Raw genomic sequence first — 23,445 nt, 5'->3', positions numbered from 1 at the left:
TACTGCTGGCAATAGTACACAAATATAACAGACTGTTTTAAAAAACAGTTACAACGATGTTAAATAAAATGAAATAGGTTGATTAACTCTTCTTATATTTCTATGATGATGACTCTAAATACCTACAAAAAGATGAAATAATCTAAACTTATTAAACATATAGTATTGCTCTATAATAAAACAAATTTATATCGGTAAGCTTTCATCATAACGATGAACATACATGAGTCTCATTAAAAAAAACACCCAATAAATATACATATTTTCACATTTTTAACATATAAAACATATATACACAAATAATTTCAAAATGTATAATATCAAAGTTTCCAAATTCAAAGAACACATTAAAATTTTCAGGGACATGGAGCATAAAACATTAGAATCATTCAGTCAACAAAAACGACGATATTAACAATTCTAAATATAAATGTGGAATGATTGTCAGAAAATATAAAAAAAAATTGATCCATTAAGAGAATAAAAGAAGATATGTTTAATCATTTGCACCTTGTAGTAAAATCATGGTTTAAACAGTAAAACGTTTTGAATCTTTGGTTTAAAATAAGCATATCTTGGTTGAAATTCCACGTGATTGTCTTACAGGGTTAGTATAAGGCATATTACAATCACACATACTAATCCCAAACCCAAGAACAAACACATTTTTAGATTCCTATTTTTTCTTTGTAAGTCATTCAGATCAATATACACTGACAGAAGCTCCCTCTCCAACAAATTGTTCTGAGATCTCTGCCATTGTGTATTTCTTTTGGATTCTTCCAATTCAATGAGAAGTTGACCTGCAAAACAAAATTTAACTAACAAAATGTCAATACATTTGTTTTAAAATGTTCAGATAAAGTACCACGCCATTAAATTTTCCACTAAATTTAAAGATGATGTCAGAAATTTGAGCGAAGTGTTACGTAACGCTGTTTTTTAAAATTTATTTCAGGAATAATAAAAGTTGATCTATTCCGATCACCTTTGTTCATAAAATCTCTATTTAATGAAAAATCTTGAAGGAAGATTAAGCCATTTCTTTAGGATAAAATCAAAACAGTTTAAAGTACCTGGTGTTTTACGGGAGGAATCATTAACTTCATTACCTTCAAGAATGGGTAACAAGCGGCCAAACTCTCGGACTGTTGGACTACGCCCTGTAAAAAAAATTGAGAAAATAAATATAAAACGCAAAGAACAATCTAAAACTGATAGACAATAACTTTGTGGACAACATTGCATTGTTTGGTTGTAATTTTACGTATTTATTTCAAAAAAGTTTGAATTTTTAATGTTAAACAATTAAGCATATATTATATTATATTATATCATATTATATTATATTATATTATATTATATTATATTATATTATATTATATTATATTATATTATTATATATATAAAAACCTAAATCCTTCTTTCATTCTATTTTTCTTTTCTTTTTTGAGAACATACATATAATATAAACATTTAAAACTCTTTTTATTAACATTGAAGATACCTACCTAGTTCCCGCATGATGTGTTTGTACATATTTCGTACATCACTCTGTGGGTAATGCTTGAAGATATTCATGTAACGTGGCACATCTTGTTCATGAATATCATTCCATCCTTTAAAAGATGTTTTAAAAAAAAGTAAAACATACAGGTAGTTGTTGCAAAAACGTTATTGATATAATGCCGCTGCTACATTCAAGTTTACCACAAACCTTCAGTTACACCCTGTATCTCAATTAATTAACGATTTCTGACCTGGAAGACCATTTATGAAAGCGGAGAATGCTGTCCCTGTCCACAAGAGTGTTCCACTGCAGTCATGACCTATTCCCCGAGGTGGTGGATGAGGGAATTCATTGATGTATCTATCAAACTCGTATATATGGTCTGCATTTACTGGTCTGTATCCTTATATAATTCAAGTAAAATATGTTATTCTACGTGGTAAATCTTATAGAACTGACAAATCTTGGCACAAGTTTATTTATCATTTATATATATTTATTTGATTTATATATTAAACTGATGGTGATCATTATTGACATACTAGTACCTGATTTATGAATGATGACTTCGTTAAGAATTTGAAAAAATGCTGCAAAACCCTCTCCATCGTCAGTAGGGTGTTGGAGAATTTGATCTATTAAAAGAAAAGATTTATTTTAAACTAGATAGGTTTAAAAAAAAAGAAGAAACTTTGGATGTTTGTCTCTACCCCTTTCTCTATACATGCCGCGAAACCTGGTGTGGGATTTTAACAAACGTGAAGAAAATATATTTATTATTTATTAATGCACACTTTCATGAATGAGATTGACAATTACAATCAATATGATAAGATTCTTTAAAAAACTCAAAGAAAGCATTAACGATTATAATTTTCAACAAAGCTACTGCGCAACAATCCAAGCACTTGATCAGTCATCAATTTTTTAGTAAACAATACCTGTTATAGGAATACATGCGTTCTAAAGAACAAGCTAATTTTGACATTATCTTACCTGTCCGTCCGTCAGTTATGATTGGTGGTTTCCATTTTTTATACACTACTCCCATTATACCACTGAATAAGATTTAATGAGACGTTCCCAGAAGCCTTATTACATAGTTCTATTGTGCACCTTTTATTTAATGTTTTGATCAGACAGATATTTGGGCTTTCCCATGGCAAAAAATATGGACTTTGCCATTATTCTCATATGGGAGTTGGGGTATCATTTTGTGAGCTCAGTGCTCACAGTATCACTCTATTTTACACTGAAATAATATGATTAATTTTCTTCACCATTCTTGATTATCTCTCTTATAAAATGTCATACTCTGGTTTTGCAATTCAAATTGGGCATGGAATTATAAAACTAAACGTTTTCAATAACGCAACATTGAATTGAATGTTTAAAGAAAGAAATAAATACATTCTTAAAATGAAAGAAAAAGTGAGCAATCTCATATACCCCACGCTTCCCCAAAACTCGACAATGCAACACGTAATGAATGGCACAGCGCATTTTAAATACACAGGATAATTCAAAAAGGGGCATTACTTGGAAAAAATCATCCCATTTAAACTTCTTACATATAAGGACATCCAAATCTTTGTATGTTATAAATTTAATTGGGCTGAAGTTTCTAGATAGATAATGGAATCAAATTTTTTTGGTAATATTCAAATCTATACATTATGTCTGAAATGTCTACAAAGTTTCAGGAAATTCAGTGCAGGAGTTATGCTGACAAACTGTTGTTTAAATTCCTCAGTGATTTCTATTTGTTAATGAGTGTAAGTCCAACACATGACAATTTACACATTTAAATAATTGATGGAAACAAAATTATGATGTAGTCATATGAATTTGTTTATATACAGTACTTATGAAATTATTTAAGGCAAAGCACCAATTTGAGGTGGGGGTGGGTGGGTTGAGAACTATCCAAGATTTTGTGTGTGTGTGTGTGAGAGAGAGAGAGGGTGTGTGTGTGTGAGGGTGTGTGTGTGTGTGTTAAATAATTAATATTTTGATCTGAAAATCAATAGGGGTCTTTTAAGGTCTTAAAATATTTCACATAAAATTTGATTTCAAAAGCTGATTCCATTGGATTTCCTTATTACCTAGCTGGAAAATTTCTTTAATAATAGGCAAAACTCTTAGGGCAAAAATAATGGAATCGGAATTTCCTGGTAATATGCATATCTACACATTGTGTCCTAAAAACATGTATCTGCAAAGTTTGACCAAATTCTGTGTAGCGGTTTAAGAGGAGTTGCGCTGACAAACTGTTCATCTCTATATTCAAGATATGGCCAAAAATCTAAGTTGAAAAGTGCCGAAAGTCCCAGAAAAAATAAAGGAATAAGAATTTCCTGGTAATATGCACATCTACACACTGTATCCTAAATATTTGCAAAGTTTGACCAAATTCTGTGTAGCGGTTTAAGAGGAGTTGCGCTGACAAACTGTTCATCTCTATATTCAAGATATGGCCAAAAATCTAAGTTGAAAAGTGCCGAAATTCCCAGAAAAAATAAAGAAATCGAAATTTCCTGGTAATATGCATATCTACACATTGTGTCCTAAATATCTGCAAAGTTTGACCAAATTCTGTGTAGCGGTTTAAGAGGAGTTGTGCTGACAAACTGTTCATCTCTATATTCAAGATATGGCCAAAAATCTAAGTTGAAAAGTGCCGAAATTCCCAGAAAAATAAAGGAATCGGAATTTCCTGGTAATATGCACATCTACACATTGTGTCCTAAATATCTGCAAAGTTTGACGAAATTCTGTGTAGCGGTTTATGAGGAGTTGCGCTGACAAAAACAAGACTGACGGACGGACGGGTCAAAAAAACATTATACCCCCCCCCCCCGCAACTTGTTGCGTGGGGTATAATAAAAATGCGTACTGTAAAAGGATACCGTAACAAAAAATACTCTCGTAATAAAATACATTCGTTGTTTTCTAAAAACTTCAACATGCCCTAATCTCAGCAATCTCAAAGCTATTAATCAGATGTGTTTGGTCGTAGAAAATAATTATTTTTACTTCTTGGAAAAAAGGCTTTTCAATTTGTGAATAATACTTAAAAGCGATTTATTTTAAAATTGAAATAATGAACCATTTTGCTTTTATAGACAACCAATATATAATTTTGTTATTTTCGAAAGACACAGTCCTGCATCAATGCCAGCGCAGAACAACATGCCAAAATATTGCTGGCATTGTGAAATTTTTATCTCATTTTGAAGGTCGGCGATTTATCAATTCAATTAATAAAATACCAGTAATCATATAAACTGTTTCCTCAACAAAACAAGTCAAATACTTCGGTTGAGCAGTCACATAAAACTGGGCCAAAGTAGGAAACTTTTATGTCCGCAAGTTAGCTTTGTTATCTATACAAAATTTGATATGTAAGAGACGCTGATTGGCCAATTCAGAACAATTTCATTGGACAACCTGATTTTGCAGATTAAAGTTCATTCTGAAGTTCTCATGAATGGGATCTTTTGGAGTGGATCAAAGGCCTGTTGTTATTCAGAATGAAAAGCCTTCATTTTCTCACAATAAGATTTATTTATTTTAAATGAGGGTTTTCATATTTTTTCTACATATTTTTGCTTATAACTGAGTTTTCTAATTACAATCCTACAGAAAACCTTAAAAACCTGTGAACTAAAGTTGATGCACAAAATGCAGTTATTTCCACAGTGGAGAAATGGATTTTCCCATGAACAATGACAAAAGGCATGCCCACTGCAGATGAATGTGTGTGTGTTGAAATCATATGATCACACACTAGGGAATCAACGTCTTTGGTAGGGTTTGGTATCACATAAAAAAGTTTTCTTGCACTAGCTTTGCTTATTGTGGTACCGCTTATTTGTGAAATTAAAGACTGTACTAGTTGACACATTTAGAAATACTCGTACTTTATATCTTAACTACACACGTTCAAAACATTAAAGTTACTGATTTTTGAAACAAGTCTGCTGACGTACATTGTAGCGGACCATTTGGAATTGATCGGGATGCATAAATAAATCCCGATGATAAATTACAATATATATAACATCAAACATTGTGACATGATCCAAACATTTTAAAAATGAGGGAGTGGGGGCAACTCACGAATGGTTTTCTTTGACGAAAAAAAGAAAAGAAATTTGTCCAAATTCGAAAATCGTATTTCGTGGGGAGTAGGTTCATAATCAGTTCTGACGCTATGTGCGTGATCTCTACATGTGGATAAATTAAAAGTGTATACAAGATAAGCAAACATTCTTTACGGAAGCCAAAAAGAAAAAAAAACTGAGAGCGGGGAGGGCATGCCGACCCGCCCCAGAGAGTGCTGGATTCTCCTTTGGTTACTCTATATTTTGTTTCAAACATGAAGGTAATATGCCCCCATTCTCTCATCTGTTTTTTTTTTAATTTGGAGCCTGAAATACTGTATATGAGGACTGGTGGATGACATTGTCGGACATTTCTCTTAGAATACAATTTCCCCGATACTTTCTTGCTTCAAATACATTCACACATAACTCTCATGTATCAAAATGTTTTGCACTAAATTTGTAGCGCGGATCGAGCTATCAGTCTCGCCTTAAGCCCCACCCTTATCTCCGATACAGTAGGAAACTCGTACTCTAAATAAAACGTGAAGAACATCAACTGGCACGTAGTAGCAGGAGGCCGGGGCAGTTTTTTTTTCTAGATATAACCTATTGAAAAAGTTGTTTGAAAGGCCAATAACCCCACCCCCACCACCATCACCACCAATTTTGTTTGCAATATAGTCTAATCATCCCTTCGTAGTATATCAATAAAATTTGTTTGTGAAAAAAAGAAAGAAAATTGGTACCTACCCCTCCCCCCCCCCCCCATTAGCAACGAAGTTTGATTTTCGACTTTGGTTGATTTTCTTATTTTCAGATAAGTTGTCTCAAATATTTCATTCTGGCTCCCCCTTCCAAAACAATACTACGTGCGTATATTGACGGAACCCTACAGGAATTTGTGAGACTCTGACTATTAATGAGTGATCATTGCTGTATTCTGTTTATGGAAATTTGAATGATTAATATAATTTCTATTGTAGACAATTTTCGTTTCAATTCATTTTTTCGATGTGCTTGACCTTTCCAGAAAGGTATTTTCAACCCAAAGATGGAGACACATATGGTATCCATGGATAACACATGTAGTGCATCCTCCGGATCACTGATCACTATTCGTTATTTCCACCTTTAACATTCTACATCTGCCCTCCACTTTATGCTTGAATGGCTTTTCTTAGAGTCAACATTAAGGTTTGTTATCACCCTATATGTATCACTGGTATTCAAACCATTTTTTAAAATATAATGTGTGCTATGGATACTTTGTCTGAATAAGAAAGGTGTTGAAGAGTGATCAATTTCCAAAAATCTGCAAAGTACAAATCTGTGAACAGGGCATAAATCACGGACCCCCGGAAATTCCAGAGGTGGGATCAGGTGCCTAGGAGGAGTAAGAATAAAAGTTGCACTTAACCTACTTTTTATGCATTAAAGACTTTGGTTTTGTACAGCATTTATACCTGTTTTAGCTTACCATAGGAGATGTGTTAAATGTACCAATCAAATAGACACACATGGTATAATGTGTAAATACTTCGTTGCATGCAAGATTTCATCAGCATTTCACATACATTTTACACATGAGTACTAGTAAGTTAAGGACACATGCTACAAACATATTTTTTCAAAATCATAAAAATAACCAGAGCAAAGCTCGTTGCAAAGCAACGAGTAGGTCTTCCGACGGACGACGGACGTCGAAAGTAATATATTAAGAGTTTTTATCCAAATAATGATAAAATTTAGGCAAATTTCTCTAAAATGGACCAAAAAATCATATTTTTTAAAAAAAAAACTTCGGCTTCAATTTGGACTTTTCTGGTCGTTAGGGCGTCACTTCCGGTTGACGTCGAAAGTCTCCAAGCCATATAAAAAAACCTTTAAACACAATTACAAACCCGTTTAAACCGGAAGTACTTTCAAAAGATGGTTTTTTTCTTTCGATTATACATTTGAACTTAACTTCTACATGGCTTTATTAAAAAATTTTCAATTTTTAAAAAAATCCATTATTGCATAATGTAATTGTAAAGGGGTATATCACTTCGTGCGTTGGGCCCCTGTGGTTCCCGCATACTGTAAATAACTTTTTATTAGCGAGAACTTTATTTCGCGCAATTACGCGAGGCTCTCGAAAATTTCACTCTCGCGTTTATTAGTGTTATTAAAGATTATATAGAGCAAGAACCAAAATTCGTGTAAATTTTGTCTCGATCCTTAATAAATACCAAATAGCAATCTCGCAGAAATAAGATTCGAAAAAAAATAAAGTTATCTACAGTATTACAAATGACCTACGATGAATTCATGGATGCGTTTGTCAGTAGGATATTTGAAATTTATCATGTTTTTCTAGACCGTCACGGTAGCTCAGTCAGTAGAGCGCTCGCTCCGGAAGGTCGTGTGTTCGTATCACGGCAGCGACTGACCTAAGTCGATAAAAAATAGGAGGCAACTGTTCCTTCGCCAAGTGCTCGGAACTTTTTAGTGAAAGTTGTGGGTCCTTCAGATGAAACCTTGAAAACCGAGGCCCCGTGTCATGGTTTGCGTTCGCACGATAAAGATCCCTCACTGCTTAATGGCCCTGAGTGCCGAGTAAAAGTCTAAATTTGAAGCCCTTCACCCATATATGGTGACATCTCAATAAGAGTGAACAATTCTCGAACGAGACGTAAAACAACATAAAATCAATCAATCAATAAATCAATCATGTTTTTCTAACATGGAGTGAATTCTATAAGGACAATTAAATCTAAGTGTATCTGATTTCCAATCCTTGTCGCTGTTAAAGAGTTAATCAAATTTCCTTCCACGATACATTAAGAACTTTTTTTATATAAGAGATTTTTAACTTCCTGTCTGGTGGTTATAGAATTAAATTTACTTGAACACTTTTTGATGAATATTCAGAAATGAAAAAGGAAAGTTGTTTTTCGTTCATTTATGCGCCTTACACATTTTTAAATATATTTGTATATTACCTGCTGTCTTAGAAATTTTGTCCATGACAGGGAAAACTAAATAAATCCAACCCAAAATTCATTAGACATTATCTAAAATCTATGAACAAAATAACAAAATAACTTTGCAGGCGCGCCGGCAACACTCTGATTTACTTGTACGTATACGTAGGACTTTCAGAGCCACGGGTTATCCATGATAAAAAAAAGTAGTGCATTCACAAATCATGAATAAAAAAATAAAGCTAAGTTTTCATTTTAAAAGAAATGTTCGGAAAAATAAGTTTTATCTATCAAAAAACAATTCTTCATTCAAAAAAACAAATTGTAATAATAATTCTTTTAAATACACTGAATTGTGCGTAGCATATCCCTCCGCGTAACTGGCTATATGCCAAAAGTATGATTCAAACAAATGGCATAAAATCTTCTGCTCACTGATTGGTTGGAGTCAGTATCATGACCTCCTTTTTTGTTTTAAATAAATGCATTCAACAGAAAGGTTTTCTGGAGAGGTTTTTCTGGTGAAAAAAAATTGTGCAAATGTGATTATACCAAATTCAGTAGGAAAACTAATTTTACTTCTCTTCAAATGAATTACATTCTCACCTCCAGAAAGTGTATTTCCTTATGCATACAACTTGTTTCGAGCATGTTAAATCCCACGATCGACTGTTTGACGTTTAGATTTTTTTTCAATATCAAAATATGTTTTTATCCATTTCTAGGATTAGCATACCATTTGGTTGGTAACTTTATCTGATATGGTATGGCAGCCATGTTTCGACAAATTGAACCTTAACATTACTTTCGTTTCTAACATAGGGCATAATGTATCTTATGAACTGGGACATAAAGTATGTTTTTAAAATGATCAATAGTGCTTGGATGAGTTTATTTAATTATATTTTAATTGTAGCCAGGTATTGCATAATTTTAAAGTCTGATTTCTTTCTAGTATTAAGTGAGGAAGTCTGTATGAGAATACCATAAACAACAACTAAATTTAGGGAAATTGAACATTATAGTCTTAGTATTTATATTTCTGACAAAAACAAGACTAATGGTACGTTCAAATTTGAGTGTTTCTAAGGAAATCACAAAGGCGAGATTGTGAGCGCGTGCCCCTGAACTTATTGACTTTTTGTGCTTGATAACATATATATATATATATATATATATATATATATATATATATATATATATATATATATATATATATATATATATATATATATATATTAGAAGTTTATTTTTTGAATTTATGTTTGTGTTATTTTTAAAAGTTCCTTGCTGCAAGGGGTATTGTTATTTATCTTCAAAGAAATAATTTTGCAGACAGCACTAAATATTTTCAAAACAAATTTTCGACCTCAAATCAAAATCCATTTTTGATTTTCTTTCCCTCAATAAATCGGTCACTCAAACAATCAGAGGGCCAGTTTACCTTAAACAGAATTTATCTACATTAAATTTCTTTTCAGACTGGTAATGAATTTATTACATGTACATGAAATACAAACATAAGAGGCAAATTGGTTACATCCTCCTGAGCATTTATTCTCAGTTTGATACGTTATATGTTTGTGAAATTACAGAATAACTATTGTGGTTTCTACGCATGTTACTCAGGTACGATTGAGCGTACATTTGGAGATGAATACGATGTGCGAATATTATTGTCTGATGACAGCATGTAGATTTTATGTTTGTTGAGTGTTATTTTTTTTCTAACTTTGTTGTCTTCTACTGTTGCACTAAGTTATAAATTACTGCATGAAACATAGCTGATTTGAATTCATTTTGAAATTCAATAAAAAGGCCTTCAAGGTCATACATCAGATTAAGTGGCTCACTGTCAAAATGTCTTTGATCACTACTCACAAATTGATCGAATGTTTTCCTATATTTGTAGGAGACTGAGTAAGTTTGAATGCTAAATTTTGCAAGAAGTCTAGCTTTCCATCAATTCAAACCAGTATAGTATTTGATGCAATCCAAAGATTCTTTAGATATAGATATAGATATAGATATATATATATATATATATATATATTGCAATAAATTTAAATTGTGAGATATTTTATAGTTTAGCTTCAGATATAATTATTGACATCAATGCGTAAGATATCGTATGGATGCACGTTTCTGAAATCAAAAACACTGCTTGTTCAAACTATATTTATTATAATATAAATCATGAAATGTCAGAAAATCATCTTTCAAAGCCAAGTGGCTATTAAAGTGTCCCCAAAATAACAAAAATATTTTACAGACACTGCTTTAGTTACAAAGTCAATCTGAATATCACTGTTGCTTCAGTTGGTTATGAAGTAGATCACGTTAATAATAAGAAAATCCCACTGTAAATCATTACAGTATTGGTCTGTACAGTTAGTTAAGCTTATATCTAATTTCTTCTTGAATTAGACTTAAGCCTCCAAATAACTATTATAAAAGTATGCCATTAATGTCCATAGAGGATGAGACTTATTTTCCTTCAAAACGCATCCCTTCTATCAAAAGCATTAACGACAATACCTCCTGTAGTATTGTCAAGCACAATTGTAATTGTTTTAAATGGCACTATATCAGTTAAAGAATCTACCTGATTTATACATTTCGATTTCCTGTGCGGAGACACATGAGATTATTTTCATTTTAGTGCACTTTGTACATAAAAATACTGGACATTTCTTCAACATATCACAAGTATAATTGTACCTTTTGAACGCCATTGAAATGTACGTTTTAAACGCCAGTTTGAACAGTCATTTTGTTTTATGAGAATTCTCTCCAATAGAAATATTAACATAGAATTTAAGAAAATATGAACTGTTACTTTTTTGGCTAAGATGATTCGATGATATATTGTATGTTATACAGTCAGGAAGTACGAAGTCGAATAAAATCGTGTTCATTTCCTCTAGTACATACTGGACAATTTCCTTTTCTCTGAAAACACGTGTCACAAACAGACAGTGATCAAGCAGTTAATCATATTAATAATGCAACATTTGCACATCATTTTTCTTCTTAATTCTTCATTTTTCTCTTTAACTTGTGTTGTATCTATGTATGAAATGACAAAAGTAGATTTTTTTATTCTGTTTAGCTTAAGTCTCAGAATCATACACTTAGATTTAAATAAACATGCTCTATTATACACATCGATTTCAACAATTACAGGAGATAGAGTGATTTGAATGCCAAAAACACGATCAATATACGTAAGTAAGAAACGACAATAACAATCATTTTAATCTACAACAAGAGTTCTTGGAAATTGGTTCTGAAAATCATTCTTTTTTAAAATGGATAAATTAACCATATATATGTATTGATATAAATAAATGTACAAACAAATATACCTTTTTGCAATAACGCAAGAAGAGCACATATTCTGTTTGGTTGATACAATTTTGATGTACTTATTAACCCCTCCTTTACACAACTCCAAATCTCTGTTTTTATATCAAACGCCTTTAGCCCAACAAATCCTTAATTAGAATAAAATATAATTGCATGAGTTAATTGAATTAAAGTATTAATATTAAAAACGTTTTTTGTGTCAAAATTATATTTTGAAATAAGGAAAAATTATTTCTTCACCTGGTTTGTCAGTAATTCTGTCAATGGCTTGTTTAGTGACTATAGGCAAAAACCCATCTTTTAGAACTTCCTGAGCTGCGTCGGTCATTAACAGATTTTCTTCGGGATTATCTGTCACAATAAATTTGAAGAATACATAACATTACAATCCATTATGATTATCAAATATTTTGAACATATCATATTCTATTAGTGAAATTGTTTACAAAAATAAATAAATAAATAAAATCCTAATTTTATACTTTAAAAAGCATACAAGAAGACGATCTTTTATGAACAGAAATGTCAAATGTGGCGTGAGTAATTGAAACATAACTTTTTAAATAAAAATATCGTATAATAAAATATTTTCATCATAGTAACACTTTTAGATTATACCTGTACTAAATAGAATGATGCCATTAAGTTCGGGCAATTCTTTTGAATCTTCTTCAACCCTTTCTCCCATTTTGACGCAGCTGTAATCCAAGCCATGAATGAAAAAAAGCATGCTTATAAATATATATATATATATATATATATATATATATATATATATATATATATATATATATATATATATATATATATATATATATATATATATAAAATATATTTAAAAACTTACTGTTAATTTGTATGGTCATTTCCATTCTTATGTCGATACGATATATCCTTGTGAACTTGAGATAAAAGATACCACAGAGTCTGACACATCTGTTTCATATTTGGATATTTTACTTGAAAAAGACGTTAATGGTAATCTAACAACCAAGCTTTATGATAAACGTGATGACTTTAACTTTTCAATCGTCAACTTCCCTTACTTATGCAGCAATATACCTTTATCACCTGCATACGGGGTATATATCTCTCAGTTGATTCGATACGCAAGAGCATGCTCTACGTATGTACAATTTCTAAAACGAGGTAAATTATTGACAAATAAGTTGATGAAACAAGAATATCAGCTGTCTCGTTTGAAGTCATCATTTCGTAAGTTCTATGGTCGATACAATGACCTTGTCAGCAAATACAATTTCTCATTGAGTCAAATGCTGACTGACGTTTTTCATGCTAATTGTTAGGCCATTATTTACACACTGAATTGTCGACGGATTTTTCCGTTATTTCCCGATCATGACAAGGAGCACACGGCGGGTGTGACCGGTCGGCAGGGGATGCTCATTCCTCCATGGCACCTGATCCCACCTCTGATGTTTGGAGGTCCGTGTTTGCTCTGCTCCTATTTTGTATTGATTAATGGACTTTTGAGCTTGAATACTGTTCGTTATCTCCATATATTTCATGGAAAGCAAATCGAAGTATCAACTCGTGTTTGAAAAGGAGTCATTTCCTTTATTCAGAAGTCGATGTTACCAAAATGAAATAAAATAAAATGGGCCACAGCGCTCCCCTGAGTCACTAATAACCCTGCTGAACATTTCTTCCATACATTTTAATATAAAACTTTGATTACATATTATGGCCCCTTCCTACCGTGGAAGCGGGGCATGATTTGAATAAACTTGAATCTACACAATCTGAAGATGCTTCAATATGAATATAACTAACCACGGCTTGCTGCTCGTAAGAAAAGAGTTTTAAAGATTTATCCTAAACTTATGGGAAAATATTATTGCCCTTTGTGCCCCCCCCCCCCCCCCACCGAATAAGATGCTTCCATCTAAATATGACTATCCATGGCTTTGCTGTTCTTGAGAAGAATTTGGAAGATTTTTCCAATATCTTCCATTGTAAAATATTGAAATGTAAATTGTGGCCCCACCCTACCCTCGGGATCATGATCTGAACAAACTTGCATCTATACTATCTGAGGATGCTTTCGTATGAATATGAGTAACCATGGCTTTTCTGTTCGTAAGAAGAAGATTTTATAAGATTTTCCAACATATTCCTATGTAAAACATTGAATCATTGTGGTCCCACCCTACCCTGGGGTCATGATTTCCACATTTCCAAAGGATGCTTCCACATAAAAAAGACAAATTAAAGCTTTGCTTTTCGTAAGAAAATTTTTGAAGATTTTGCTTACATATTCCTATGACAAAAAAAATTGATCACCCATTGTGGCCCCACCCTACTCCGGAAATGGGGGGGGGGGAGTCAAGATTTGATAAAATTTGAATCTACACGATGAAATGAAGCTTGCGCTTAAAGTTATATCTTTTCTGGTCCAGTGGTTCTTTTATATGAATATTTTTGAATGCAATTAAATTTTACTAATTCTTAATTATCTACCCCTTGAAAGAGGATGCTCCCTTCATTTGAACAAACTTGAATTCCCTTCACTTAAGGATGATTTATGACAATTTGGTTAAAATTTGCCCAGTAGTTCCAGAGAAGAAAAGGAAAATGTGAAAAGTTTACGACAACAATAAGAACGACGACGACGACAACAACGACAGACAACGGGTACTTTCGATCAGAAAAGCCCACTTGAGTCTTGGCTCAATATAAATAGATTTTATTGTCTGTTTGTATCTGATTAAACATTTATTTAAAGCGTTTTTAACTGCCTGTCTATCTTCCAGCTGTCTAGATACTAAATCAGATTTCACAATTATTATATTTGGCATTTCGTCTTTAGAACTTTTATTTATGCATACATAAAATGCAGACGTACTAACCGTCTCCATAGACAGGTTAGTGAGTGAGGTGACTAACCATTAGTAGTCGACCCAGCGTTTTTAAAGTAGTTATTAGATTATTAAAGATAATTTACGCAAGAAGTGTTCTTTAATCGAAACTATTTTTAGCGGATTGAAAACAACGTCATGTTTAAAAACACCAGGAAGTTATAGATGGGTTACTCACTGATTTGGATTAAAAACAACAGTTTTGTAGGATTCTTTAGTGTGAAATGTAAGTAAAACATGCTTCATTCTACAAGTTCATAAATTCTGAAGTTTTTTGATGTGTTGAATGAGAAGTTAAATTCTGTATATGTATATACCAGGGTTTTCTTGTTTATGACACACATTTAAGAACCAAGCACCGTATTCTAATTTTGTTTAGCTTTGTGCATATATTTGCTCAAAATGATATAGATCCTATGCAATTTGTACATTATGATCTACAGGCATTGAAAGAGGCTACCAAGGAAAAATACACATTCAGCAATTTCTCAGAATGAGGTGAACAGGGATAACTTGGATTAAAACTTTTTTATGTCATACCCCCTCCTTTCCACCTCAAAAAGGTATGAAATGTGTAGAATTTCTGAGACACAAATCCCTATGAAGAGAGAAATCCACGAACTTGGAACCAGTGTACTTTGTAAATACACAAAGAAAAAATTAATAAAATTATATTCATTATAAGATATTTTGGTAATTGATTTTGTGATAAACAATCATGGAAATTTTTGTTTTTGATTTAAAACAGAGGTTCAGCAAAGATACAGATTAAGAGTCTTTTATCTGAAAATATTAACTGTTCTAAAGACGTTTATTTTTGAGTAAATGATTTTTTTAAAATTTAGATTTAACTTGTGTTTTCTTCATTGTAGAGACAATGAATAGTAAATAGAATTCAAGAAATGAAAATTTTTTTTTTATTGCGATAGGTAAAAAAATGCATCCCCTTATATACTAAATTGAATCCGTGTAAATATAGGCCACTCTATGTGCACTGCATTTCTTGAAACATTCTGATTTTAATTCTAGACTTGACTGAACTGAAATAAAATTAACAGGTCATTGAAACGAATAAGTTGTTTTTATACAAACACTGATTCATTCAGTCATTTAGATATCAAAAAAGTAGTGGACTGGTTATTTTAGTATATAATCTGCATTTTACACCTTATGTAACACTATCCTACACAAAACTCTACATTAGACTATCCATACAAATAAAAGTAACAATAAATTTATTTCCCTCATTGAATTCCCTCATTATTTGTTTCTGTCATTTTTTGACATATAGATAACACTATGGATTTTGTAAATGGGAAAAATTAAAAACCAATGCTTATATATATATATATATATATATATATATATATATATATATATATATATATATATATATATATATATATATATATATATATATTTAGAACTGTTAAAGATCCTGATAATTCATTAACTAATAAAATTAAGATAACGATAGTCCCTTTCAAATGCAAATTGTTACTTACAATATTGTGATAGCTCCTCGATATTAAAATTTACGTCCTTTCTCTTGGAGTTTAGTAAACACAAATGACTGCAATACGTAGGGTTGCAGTATTTTCTAGGTACCTTTACTCGAGGCCGGCTTACCGTAGCCTGGTTTATTTACATCGACTCTATAAGTACAGTGTACATAGAGATGACTAATTTTACTTATAAAATGAATGATGCTAAATACAAGAGAAAGGATTCGACTCACAAGCTCTGATTGTAGGTTACGTAAAAAACGATTATAATTGAACAATAGGTACAGGAATAAAGTAAACACGTGAACGCATTGCTCACATTGTAGAACGTTGTAACTTTACACTTTTCAAATATAGATATCGTTGTCAATTGAATAAAGAGTACTCAGATAGCATTCTAATTGCTATAACTATTGCAAATAAAATATTTTCAAAGAATTAAGTTGACATTTAAAAAAAGAGGGTGACCTTTTACCCAATATGTACCACTTCCATCCGTGGAAGATTACCTTTAAATTCAGATTGTCTCTATTTATTTCATTTTTCTTAATATTCCAATCACTGATTCCACTTTCATGATTTTTTACAACCATTGTTAAAAATTACAATTTAAGTACCATAGTTGCCTGGGCATGGATATGGTTCTACCCTGACAAAATACAAAAGTAACTTCATTTTATTAGTAACACGGTTTTCAATATTTGAAATTTTACTGTGGCGCAGACTTCACTTGAAGCACTAAATATTTTCGTGAACTAATTTGCAAGTAACTATTACAAACACACTCATATTCATGCCTCTTTTGAAACACTAATTTGATATAGAAAATGGGATGATTATACATAAGTAATGAATATTGAAGCAATTGCAGAATATATAAATTAGTCAAATACTTATCATGTCTCCATCTTTAAAATTTTTACTATCAATTTTAACAGGAATCTCCATGTATTAGAAAGCTCTTTCAAATTTTCTAAACGGAAGTAGAGTGCATTTCAGAATAAGTCTAGAATTTTTGTTATACTGAAGGAGAATAGAGAAAAATGAAGAGAAGATGAAATATATAAGCTCGCAATTTTTTGTTAAACTACTATGCTAAAACTATAAGTGCTGAATAGTTAATTGGAATATTTGTGCCAAGCATTTTAAAAATGACACAGAAAATACTTTTTCAAAGATAATGCTGTAAAATTACCCACAAAAATGTTACAATAAAAAAAATTTATATCGAGCCATTTGACATTTTTAACAATTTTAAACAAGGAAAGTAATATTTTAATGAGGAATCACTGTCTAGTTAGTAGAGTATGCCAGGGCATCAACGATAGTTGGAAATGTGGGATAATTTGCATAACGGGCGAAGCCCGTTATGCATAAATTATCCCACGTTTTCAACTATCGTTGATGCCCCTGACTTACTCTACTAACTAGACAGTGATTCCTTATATTTCCATTTCATTTTGAAATAAAATTGTAAATTTAGATTTTAAAAATGTAGACTAATAGATTTAAATTACAAGAGGCCTCACATGTCAATTTCAATAGTCCCCGCCCACTGACGTCAAACGCAAAGACAGCCGCACGAGAATTACATGCATATTAGGCCTCCTTAGAGTCAGACACAAAGACAGCCGCACGAGAATTACATGCATATTAGGCCTTCTTAGCTACTGACCTTTCACTTGGCAAAATTTGCATTCCGTTAGAATTATCAAGAAATCAACTCTCCTAACTTTCAAAGAGTTATCACAGAGAAAACAAATAGATATGGAAATATTTATCATTCATCTTTTAATATAATTATGGTTTAAATCTTAAATTAATATGCATGTATGGTTTCATGAGACTAAATTCATGTATAAGTAAAGTCATACTTAATGAAAATCTTCTTCTGATGCTGACTTTTTAATCTAACTATATAGACAACTAAAATTTTTATAAAAACATTTCTTCTCATCGAAATCGCTCTTAGTACTTTCCTTTTAAATTAAAACCCTATGGTCTTAATATTATAGATTTGTTTAATACGTCTATGCAAAATATTCCTCCAAAACTTATATGTATAACAGGTGCCTACAATTTTTGCTTTTTCTCTGAAATACGCCTGATATATTATACATAGAAAAAAATCCTTACATTTTGATAGTGACTGCGATATTAAATAACACCTTGATGCTACATGAATCAATGTGAATTATCATTAGACTTTTGAATTAAGTGGCAATTCAATTTTTAATCAGTTAATAGAGTCTTTAACAGAGGATAAGTAGTATTTGAAAATAAAACCCATTCTTTACATATACATGTATTATGATTTTTTTTTTTTTTTTTTTTTGCGGAGCCTAAAACTTTTCACTTTAGACATAAATAAACTGAAATAGATTAAACATGTTGCCTAAAAACGTTACTTGTGTCATATACAACATATGATTCACAATAACATTTAAACATCTAAGATTTATATCATATACAACATATGATTCACAATAACATACATGTATAGACATCTAAGATTTACGTAAGCTATTAGTGCCACGTAATATTTTTTTTTATAAAGTTGGTAATTCCAATTTTAAAATTGGCCTTTCCAACTTTTAAGTTGGTCATTCTAACTTTGAAGCTGGCTTTTCCAACTTTAAAATTAGTAATTTCAACTTTAAAGTTGGTAATTCCAACTTAAAAGTTCTTAATTCCAACTTTGAAGTTGGAATTTCCAACTTTAATCTTGGCTTTTCCAACATTCAAGTTGGTAATTCCAACTTTAATCTTGGCTTTTCCAACTTTTTCGGGCTTCTTACGTTTTCTTTGCAGTTAATTTGACTTGTGTTGCTGTTTCATAATTATAATGGAAATAATCAATTTCTTGTATAATTATGATAAAAGGACTAATTTTCTTTGTGTTTTTATATATTGAATTGATACATTTTATACAGTTGTCTTTAACATGAAAAATTGTGGTGATTCATCCTAATGATTAGGTATTAAGAGCTTTTAAGTTTGAAAAGCCAACTTTAAAGTTTGAAAAGCGAAGATTAAAGTTGGAATTACCAACTTTAAAGCTGGAATTTCCAACTTTAAAATGGGAATACCAACTTAAAAGTTGGATCGAATTTCCAACTTAAAAAATATTACGTGGCATTAATACGCTTCCGTAAAGATTAAATGAAGAGGAAAGTATTTTTTCATGCATATTATCGCAAATACTCTTCATTTCTCTTTTACGTACTCAAAATTCGAAAGCTACGTGTATACTTGTTTTTATTTAAAACATCTACAGATCATAAGACAATTCATAACCGATTCATTTCTCTCAATACATATTCCATCATATTTTTCTCACTTCTTAGCGTACGGAGTATGTATCTCATATATAGGAATAATTTAAGACCGATTTCACTAGCGAGAGAATTTAATTCAAAGTTTTCTTTTTGACCATTTACCTTTTGTCGTTGCGTAATGATTTAAAATTGACATCTTGCATGTTGATTATATTTGTTCACTTGTTCAAGACAATTTCCTGATATATTTTTGTTACAGTATGATTCTTGTTAATAGCTATATGTAAGTCAAGATTTTATAAATACTCGGTAAATAAGCAGGAAGCAGATCTATTTGTTCTTAAGACAACTGAAACACACTTAAAGATGTGGATTATATATCTACCAATTATTTCATCTTAGTGATATATCTGCTTTTAGATATCAATTTTACTTACAATAGAATGATACCTCCTCAGTGTTAAATTCCACGACCTTTTTGTCTGGGTTTTATAAACACAAATGACTGCACCACTCAAGAGGGTTACAATGTTGGTTCGACCTTAATTCTATTTGTCAATGAACAAGTTAAGAGATGCACTGCGTATCAATAAATCACACTTGAAAACATTGTTCATAATTTGTAACACTTTCTTTTTGCCTAGAAAACCACTAGATAGTATGTTACGATAACTATTGTAAAATAGTAAAATGTACTATAAAGTAAAATTTTGAGAAATCAAATGATATTTAAGAAAATTAAAGTGCATTTGCACCCTTATCTCCGTCGCTTCAAGCCCAGAAAGTTTACTTTTAGGGGGTTTTATTTTGGATGTTTATTTCGATTCTCTTAAAGAAATTCATAAAGAGTTATTCTAATAATGGAGAACTACAAGTGTCTAACAGCTTTTCAAGACTCCTTTTTAATTTCTTAAATATCTTTTAAAAAGGAAGTTTTTAAATGTTATTTTGAAAAGGAACTTATTAAATGTTATATTAAAAAGAAAAGCTGTATCTTGCCTTGCCTTAAGGCAAGAAGTCATATATGATCCGGCCTTTTTAAAACGTTTAGGGATTTTTTTGAATGAACAATTATAACTGATAATAAAGTATTTGTGAATTTTTATAATAAGTATATGCTGGTAAAATTTAAAAAAAAGTAAATTATCAAATACTAATTAACATGCAATCACTGAAAGCGAAAGAAAACTGAGGTGATATATGTCAACCCTGTAATTAGTACCCCAGTACTTGATATACCTATGTTTATCTAAGAAAACCGATTTTATTATCTATCAATTATGTTCAATTTGAAAGTTTTATTTTTATAAATGACAAATACTTGAGCAGCTTGTGCAAAAGCTGCAGATCTGTAGGATCTTGATGTTGAAAATTGAAATGAACAACCATTATGATATTTTTTCTCAGATAAAGTAGCACAAAAATTGCTATCATCGGTATAATGTGAATTAACTATGATATATTTAAGGACATACGCAATGTAGTTTGAACTTTATTGCCCATTTCCCTGGAGTTAAAGAGTTCCAATACTTTAAAAGAACTGTGTGCTAAACTTTAATGTCCATATTTTCTGTTGTACACTTCTTCTTCAACAAGTTTGGGTAAACAAAACATCTAGAATATATGTTTAGTAATTTTTGTATATTTTTCTTTGCATTATACAAGAATTTTCATCATTTGATATCTTTTCAAAACCCCTGGTAATGCATGCTGATTTTTTGTCTATGAACATCTGATGGCACTATAATCTTAAATTAAGAATATCTTGAAAAATTATCAGTAGGTAAGGTACGTTGCGTATGTCCTTAAGATGGAATTAATTTTTTTTTAAATCATTTTAGATACATTCAAGTTTTTTTTTCATATTACTGAGAATTGTAATTTTATATTACTTTATCTGATAAAAAATAATCATAAATGTCTTATCACCTTATATCAAAACTCGATTTGAAAGCAATAAACGGTTTTATGCCCACAGTTCATAAGATTCACAGTCTCTGAAATAACTAAAAGTTATTTTTTATTTGAGGTCGTTACCATGCAAAATTGAAAGATCCATAGAAAAGTTTTGTTTTTGGATGAAACACAAGACCAGGTAACATACTGCATGTATAAGTTAAACGTCTTTCACCTGCAAAAATTGACCTGTTTAGTATTATGTATATAAGACCAAATTTTTCCATTAAGATTTTACTTTCTTTTTTAAAAACAAAAATGATAAAAAGTTGATGATAAAGATCAATCAATAAATTAAATTTTCTTGTGATAGGGAGAAAAAAAAAACAACTTCCATAGGCCTTTAAATCGCTTTAATCTGACCTACAAAATTATGGGTATAAAAAGATAAAGGTAAGTTGAGTAAAGAAAAATAGGTCATTTTTAAAAAAAAAAAAAAGATTTCAGCATATCTCGGGAAGTATACGGAATTTCGGAATGAACTTCGGTAGTAATATAAATTGTTTATATGTACATAGACATGTATAGAATGTAAAATTTTAGATCATTTGATTTATTATAAGTATTTTATTGGTGAAATTGGGTAACCTAGGTGAGGAGTTCCATACCTTAATCTTTTTCATACCCTCAGTTAAAGCGATTCAAAGGCCTGTGACAACGCCAAAATGCTAAAATGAATCTGTGTTAATTATATTTAACCTTTCGGAGAAAGTGTCATCGCAATATTTTCACAGTTTTAAGTAGTTAAAGGAGTCTTGTACAATACATTCTTGAAATATATTATGATTTTCCTTATTTGCTGAGCCTGAAACTTTTACACATTTGACATGAATGAACGCAAATAAATTCAACAGCTCATTAAAAAAAATTAGAACACTTGTCTCATATATAATGTTCAACTAATTCATAATGGCATTTATATATCTTAGATGTGATGATGGGGAAAGTATTGTTTTCATTCTGGATGCCGTAAATATTCTTGATTGTGCTTGTTCGTACTTCTTTGCTTGCTATATACATGTATTTAAAAAAGTCTACATATTATAAGAAGACATCCCAAAGTGACACAAGTAACGGATTTATTCCTCATTATTAATTCTGTAATCGTTTCTTTCACTTCTTGGATATTGAGTAAGTGTAAATTCTCCTGAGAAAGTTTGCTCCAAATTCTTTTTTTTAACCATTTTCCTTTGCGGTTGCAAATCAAGATATGAGATGGTCTCTTGAACAGAGATAATTTTCTTCTTATTTTGTCAGAAAACAAATTGATTTTAATTATTCCTTGTCAGTAGTTATATGTAAGTAAAGAATTGATAAACAGTCAGTAACTTAATTCGCAGGAAGCAGACCTGTTAGATGTAAAGAAATATAAAGCACTCCAAAAGATGCAGATAAGCGATAACTACTTTTAAATACAAATTGTTACTCACAATAATATGATATATAATAAATATCGCAGACAGAAAGGTTGGTTAAAATTAAAATAGCTGTTCAAGATTGATTTTAAGCGACCTTTCTGTCTGTGAGATTTAAACTGTATAGAGCTAGTTGTTACTATGAACAAAGTTAAGAAATACGGGACAGAAGCACGGCGAATTAGATAAATAAACTTGGGCGTTAATTGTCTAGAAAACCTGTAGATAAGTAAATATGATAATTAAAATTCTTAAAGAAATAAAATCATATTTAAGAAAACTGAAGTGCATTTGCAATGCAATAGTTGTCTATTCGATGATGTTTTTGGAAGATCGCTGTTAATTTTTTTTATACATCTGGCCACATGTACTTAATATAGAATGTGGCTGACTCTGGCTATTTGAACTATTATTAATGATTTATGGTTATCTCTGGTCACCTTTACTTAGGCTTAATT

The 23,445-nt window shown here is 31.0% G+C and overlaps 3 protein-coding genes across 4 annotated transcripts in view; 1 reads left to right on the top strand and 2 right to left on the bottom strand.

Annotated features, from left to right (window-relative positions):
- Positions 1-12,649, bottom strand: part of LOC133190942 (baculoviral IAP repeat-containing protein 7-like) — a 128,529-nt gene extending 115,880 nt beyond the window's left edge. Inside the window, exons 1-4 of one of the 2 annotated variants that reach the window (XM_061326624.1) lie at positions 12,573-12,649; positions 12,195-12,305; positions 11,954-12,082; positions 10,792-11,654 (exon numbers count right to left, since the gene is read on the bottom strand). In XM_061326624.1, the coding sequence (XP_061182608.1) occupies positions 11,551-11,654; positions 11,954-12,082; positions 12,195-12,305; positions 12,573-12,642 (414 nt within the window). In that variant the 5' untranslated portion in view covers positions 12,643-12,649 and the 3' untranslated portion in view covers positions 10,792-11,550. Of the gene's footprint in view, positions 1-10,791; positions 11,655-11,953; positions 12,083-12,194; positions 12,306-12,572 lie in introns of those variants that run through there. The other variant, XM_061326623.1, reaches the window with a different exon arrangement.
- Positions 1-23,445, top strand: part of LOC133190446 (charged multivesicular body protein 5-like) — a 445,151-nt gene that overhangs the window by 227,867 nt on the left and 193,839 nt on the right. The gene's annotated exons all lie outside the window — the stretch shown is intronic.
- Positions 101-2,561, bottom strand: LOC133190600 (uncharacterized). The gene is made up of 7 exons (XM_061326293.1): positions 2,507-2,561; positions 2,059-2,145; positions 1,761-1,913; positions 1,512-1,619; positions 1,077-1,163; positions 605-803; positions 101-122 (listed from the first exon to the last, which is right to left on the bottom strand). Exons 1-7 carry the CDS (start codon positions 2,559-2,561, stop codon positions 101-103), a joined length of 711 nt encoding a protein of 236 aa, XP_061182277.1.

The sequence above is a fragment of the Saccostrea echinata genome, unplaced genomic scaffold (assembly GCF_033153115.1).
Source record: "Saccostrea echinata isolate AGI-Se365-2 ecotype Australia unplaced genomic scaffold, CSIRO_AGI_Sech_v1 ptg000022l, whole genome shotgun sequence".
NCBI lineage: Eukaryota > Metazoa > Mollusca > Bivalvia > Ostreida > Ostreidae > Saccostrea > Saccostrea echinata.
Note: the sequence above shows the minus strand (reverse complement) of the source record. Positions and strands in the feature narration are given on the sequence as shown.